The sequence below is a fragment of the Herpailurus yagouaroundi genome, unplaced genomic scaffold (genome assembly GCF_014898765.1).
Source record: "Herpailurus yagouaroundi ecotype Mexico unplaced genomic scaffold, PumYag 77, whole genome shotgun sequence".
Lineage (NCBI taxonomy): Eukaryota > Metazoa > Chordata > Mammalia > Carnivora > Felidae > Herpailurus > Herpailurus yagouaroundi.
The window spans coordinates 37,319,850-37,325,849 of NW_024412388.1; the positions used below are offsets into that span (position 1 = coordinate 37,319,850).

The 6,000-nt window shown below is 42.3% G+C and overlaps 1 protein-coding gene across 4 annotated transcripts in view; it reads left to right on the top strand.

Moving 5' to 3' along the window:
• The window catches only part of LOC121027069 (cytochrome P450 4B1), a 60,926-nt gene that overhangs the window by 39,703 nt on the left and 15,223 nt on the right, over positions 1-6,000 (top strand). Inside the window, exon 1 of one of the 4 annotated variants that reach the window (XM_040470126.1) lies at positions 1,017-1,229. The exons of 2 other annotated variants lie outside the window; for them this stretch is intronic. In XM_040470126.1, coding sequence (XP_040326060.1) covers positions 1,050-1,229 — 180 coding nt within the window. In that variant the 5' untranslated portion in view covers positions 1,017-1,049. Of the gene's footprint in view, positions 1-1,016; positions 1,230-6,000 lie in introns of those variants that run through there. One more of the 4 variants, XM_040470125.1, reaches the window with a different exon arrangement.

The following is a 6,000-nucleotide window of genomic DNA, read 5'->3' on the forward strand; positions in this document are numbered from 1 at the left end:
TATTCTCCAGCCTTTAGGTTTCCATTGTTGCTAGTCTCTGGCTGCCACTTTATACCTTGTTTGATTTCTTAACATTGCCTACCCCTCTGAAAGGAGCCTGATGCAAGTCTCTTCATCTGAAACATCTGCACAGGGATACTGAGTATTCCAACCCTAGAGTGGAGGGAGAAACAGCAGACTCTCCACATGCAAGTCTGGGGCCTGGGACAAGCTTGTTCTTCAACAGAACCCTGGCCTGGGGAACTGAGAGTTGCCATTGCCTTACTGTGAGACCTTGGACAATTCCCTGCCCCTCTCTGGTCCTAAGAGACTTGGTCCATCAATCCAGGAGTAATTAGATTTCATGACCTTCCTCATTGCCCTCAAAGTGTAATACTCTATGGTCTTAAGTGTCAAGTTTGTACTAGGATCTTGGGAGTAGAGTTGGCCTTTTTCTGACCTAGGATCTCCCTTCTGGGGCTAGAACCTTGTTCCTGAAGATCCCTCACAAAAAAAAAAAAAAAAAAAAAAAAAAAAAGACTGAAAGCATTATGAGCCTGGCATGAATGCAAGGCCTCCCAGAGGTCCATCCTGAAGAAGACAGTGAAGCTTTCTTGTGAGAAAGCACAAGCAAGCTGAACCTTAGTTTCATTATCTGGCAAATGCGTATAAAGAGTGAGTAACTATGACCTCCTTGTTTGGGTTAAATGAGATAGTGTATAGAAAATTCCCAAAACATACAAAGTGCTTGTGTGAAAAGAAGTCATTATTATGCTGATGATTATACCCAGAATTGCCTTTTGTTTTCTCCTCCAAGAAGCCAAGGAGGTATACACATTGCCTGGTTTCTCTTCAGCTGAGTTTTGGGAGGAGTCAGCCAGGCTGTCTCTCTGTTGCCTGTGACTTCTGGGGCTGCTGTCTCTGCCCTTTGGAGCTCAGCCCAGCCTGTGCTGCTGTTGGCTGTAGGGTGTGGCTGGGGGTGGGGGCTGGCAGGGTGCCATGTGTGCAGTATAAGGGAACCCCAGGGTTGCAGGAAGGAGGCCAGAGCCTTGGTGACTGTAACTGTAGCCATGCTTTCCGTCTTGCTCTCCTTGAATCTCTCCCACCTGGGCCTGTGGGCATCTGGATTGATCTTGGTCTTAGGCTTCCTCAAGCTCATTCGTCTGCTGCTGCGGAGGCAGATGCTGGCCAGGGCTATGGATAGTTTCCCAGGACCCCCCACCCACTGGCTCTTCGGGCATGCCCTCGAGGTACGTGGGGCGACGGGTTGGAAAAAGGAAACAGCCTCCTTTCCTTCAGAGAATACAGCCTAACCCCCCAGCGGCTATGGAGGGAGCCCCTATGCTTGGGCAGGGGGTTAATGTCCTTGGAGCCACGGTTTCCATTCAGCTTCCCCACTGACTCCTCCTGTCACCTCTGCCTTCTGACCCAGCCTTGGGAGTGGGAACACTTCAGTGTTGGAACCCAAATGGGCCACAGACTCCTCATCATTCTCAGGCTCAAGATTCTGGTAAAACTCTGCTAAGGGCTCAGTGATAGCATTGGGGAAAACCACCTACAAAGTCCAGAAGAAGTAGGCTATCTTGTTTAGAGCTTAAGCACGATCCTCTTTGTTCTGTGCAGTGTAAAGATTTCCATTTTTAAGAAATTAAAAGTGAAAGCAGAGATGAGTCTGTTGCTTCTAGAGAGCATCTCCTGGAACAATCCTGGAGAGACCCCTCTACCCTGGAGCATCTAAGTGATTGGTGCACCCAAAGATGGGGTTCTCTCTGTCATGTCTATGGGCTAACTTGGAGCAATGGCATCTTCCTGGGCCCAAATCCTGGCTTGTCCTCCCCAGTTACCTCAGGGTGCTGGGGACCACCTTAGCACCTATTGTTAGGAACATTCCCTGCTTTCATCAGATTGAGACCAGAGTTTTCTGAACATAGGGCAAGGGACACCTGCATTGGAATCAACTGGGAGAAGCAGATTCCTTGGCCCCCAGTCTCTGGAGAGCCTAATTAGCGTATTTGAACTGGTGGTCTGAATTTATTTAATTTTATTTTTTTATTATTTTTTCCATTTTTAATTTTCTTAATATGAAATTTATTGTCAAATTGGTTTCCATACAATACCCAGTGTTCATCCCAAAAGGTTCCCTCTTCAATACCCATCACCCACTCTCCCCTCCCTCCCACCCCCCATCTACCCTCAGTTTGTTCTCAGTTTTTAAGAGTCTCTTATGCTTTGGCTCTCTCCCTCTCTAACCTCTTTTTTTTTTCCTTCCCCTCCCCCATGGACTTCTGTTAAGTTTCTCAGGATCCACATAAGAGTGAACACATATGGTATCTCTCTTTCTCTGTATGACTTATTTCACTTAGCATCACACTCTCCAGTTCCGTCCACGTTGCTACAAAAGGCCATATTTCATTCTTTCTCATTGGCACGTAGTATTCCATTGTGTATATAAACCACAATTTCTTTATCCACTTCTCAGTTGATGGACATTTAGGCTCTTTCCATAATTTGGCTATTGTTGAGAGTGCTGCTATAAACATTGGGGTACAAGTGCCTCTATGCACTTGAGTAAATTCCTAGCAGTGCTATTGCTGGGTCATAGGGTAGGTCTATTTTTAATTTTTTGAGGAACCTCCACACTGTTTTCCAGAGCGGCTGTACCAGTTTGCATTCCCATGAACAGTGCAGGAGGGTTCCCATTTCTCCACATCCTCTCCAGCATCTATACTGGCGTGAGGTGATATCTGAGTGTGGTTTTGATTTGTACTTCCCTGATGAAGAGCGACGTTGAGCATCTTTTCATGTGCTTGTTGGCCATCTGGATGTCTTCTTTTTTTTTTTTTTAATTTTTTTTTCAACATTTATTTATTTTTGGGACAGAGAGAGACAGAGCATGAATGGGGGAGGGGCAGAGAGAGAGGGAGACACAGAATCGGAAACAGGCTCCAGGCTCTGAGCTATCAGCCCAGAGCCTGACGCGGGGCTCGAACTCACGGACCGCGAGATCGTGACCTGGCTGAAGTCGGACGCTTAACCGACTGCGCCACCCAGGCGCCCCTGGATGTCTTCTTTAGAGAAGTGTCTATTCATGTTTTCTGCCCATTTCTTCACTGGATTATTTGTTTTTCGGATGTGGAATTTGGTGAGCTCTTTATAGATTTTGGATACTAGCCCTTTGTCTGATATGCCATTTGCAAATATCTTTTCCCATTCCGTTGGTTGCCTTTTAGTTTGGGTGATTGTTTCCTTTGCTGTGCAGAAGCTTTTTATCTTCATGAGGTCCCAATAGTTCATTTTTGCTTTTAATTCCCTTGCCTTTGGGGTTGTGTCAAGTAAGAAATTGCTGTGGCTGAGGTCAGAGAGGTCTTTTCCTGCTTTCTCCTCTAGGGTTTTGATGGTTTCCTGTCTCACATTCAGGTCCTTTATCCATTTTGAGTTTGTTTTTGTAAGTGGTGTAAGAAAGTGGTCTAGTTTCATCCTTCTGCATGTTGCTGTCCAGTTCTCCCAGCACCATTTGTTAAAGAGACTGTCTTTTTTCCATTGGATGTTCTTTCCTGCTTTGTCAAAGATGAGTTGGCCATACGTTTGTGGGTCTAGTTCTGGGGTTTCTATTCTATTCCATTGGTCTATGTGTCTGTTTTTGTGCCAATACCATGCTGTCTTCATGATGACAGCTTTGTAGTAGAGGCTAAAGTCTGGGATTGTGATGCCTCCTGCTTTGGTCTTCTTCTTTTTCAAAATTACTTTGGCTATTCGGGGCCTTTTGTGGTTCCATACGAATTTTAGGATTGCTTGTTCTAGCTTCGAGAAAAATGCTGGTGCAATTTTGATTGGGATTGCATTGAATGTGTAGATAGCTTTGGGTAGTATTGACATTTTGACAATATTTATTCTTCCAGTCCATGAGCAGGGAATGTCTTTCCATTTCTTTATATCTTCTTCAATTTCCTTCATAAGCTTTCTATAGTTTTCAGCATACAGATCTTGTACATCTTTGGTTAGATTTATTCCTAGGTATTTTATGCTTCTTGGTGCAATTGTGAATGGGATCAGTTTCTTTATTTGTCTTTCTGTTGCTTCATTATTAGTGTATAAGAATGCAACTGATTTCTGTACATTGATTTTGTATCCTGCGACTTTGCTGAATTCATGTATCAGTTCTAGCAGACTTTTGGTGGAGTCTATCGGATTTTCCATGTATAATATCATGTCATCTGCAAAAAGTGAAAGCTTAACTTCATCTTTGCCAATTTTGATGCCTATTTATTTATCTTAATTAAACTTTTTTTTCACCAGGTTTATCCATGTTGTTGAATATGGCAGAATTTCCTTCATTAAGTTAAATTTAAAAAAAAGAAGTATAGTTCCCATCTTTTACCATACGAAGTTATTACAGTATTATTGAGTATATTCCCTATGCTGTACTTTTCATTCCATGACTTACTTATTTTATAACTGAAGTTTGTACCTCTTAATGCCCCTCACCTATTTTGCTCATCCCTTCACTCCTCTTCCCTTTGGAAACCATTATTTTTTTCTCTATTGTTATGAGTTAATTTTTCTTTTTGTTGCCATTTGTTTGTTTTGTTTTTTAGATTCCAAATGGTGAAATCATATGGTATGTGTTTATCTCTTTCTGACTCATTTCACTTAGCATAATACTTTCTAAGTCCATCCATATTGTCATGAATGGCAAGATTTCATTCTTTTTTATGGCTGAGTAATATTCCATTATATATATATATATATATATATATATATATATATATATATATATATCTTCTTTATCCATTCATCTATTAATGGACACTTGGGTTGCTTCTATGTCCTGGCCATTGTAAATAATGCTGCAATAAACATTGGGGTCATGTATCTTTTTGAATTAGTGTTTTCGTTTTCCTTTGGTAAATATCCAGAAGTGCAATTACTAAATTGTACAGTATTTCTATTTTTATTTTTTTAAGGAATCTCCAAACTGTTTTCCATAGTGACTGTACCAACATACGTTCCCACTAACAGTGCATGAGGGATCCCTTTTCTCTACATCCTTGCCAAGAGTTACTATTTCCTCTCTTTTGACATTAGCCATTCTGAGAGGTGTGAGGTGATTTCTCATTGTGATTTTGATTTGCATTTCCCTGATGAGGAGTGTTGTTGAACATCATTTCATGTGTCTGTTGGCCATCTGTATGTTTTCTTTGGAAAAATGTCTGCACAGGTCCTCTGCCCATTTTTAAATTGGATTGTAGTCTGTTTGTTGGTTGGTTGTTTTGTTGTAGTTGTTGTCGATATGTAGGAATTTATATATTTAGGAGAAGAGGCTGAATTTAAAAGCCTCTCCAAGTGTTTGTTGTTGTGCATCCAGGTTTGGGAACTCAGGTATAAATGCCAGAGATTAAGGCTCCTGCCTCCTGAATACCCATTTCCTTTTCACTGTGTTAGGGATTGCCTCTCCTCCATGATTCTGGGAATGAGCTTGACCTCCAGGTAAGGACTGTCCTGACTTAACCTTTCCCCTACAAATAACTACCCTCTCAGGATGGCTTAGTAACCTACATACATCCTGGAGAAACCCAAGAAAGGAAAGGATAGGTTGGGAAGCTGAATCAGACCCAGGCCCTACTCTCAAAGAGCCTGCTGTCTAGAGGGAAAACAGACACCAGGGCCTTTCTTGCCCCAGGTTGAGTGGGATGCCTAAACAGGATTTTGCATCAGCGTGTGCTCTGTATCTCTATATCATTGCTCTGTATCTCTATATCATTGTCCCATTGGGTTGTCGTCTTCTGTTTTCTTGTTCATCTTGCCCACCAGACCATGACTGCTGGAAGATGGAGATCTACTCTGATTCATTTCTTTTTCTTTTTTTTTTTTAATTTATTTTTTAATTTTTTTTTCAACGTTTATTTATTTTTGGGACAGACAGAGACAGAGCATGAACGGGGCAGGGGCAGAGAGAGAGGGAGACACAGAATCGGAAACAGGCTCCAGGCTCTGAGCCATCAGCCCAGAGCCCGACGTGGG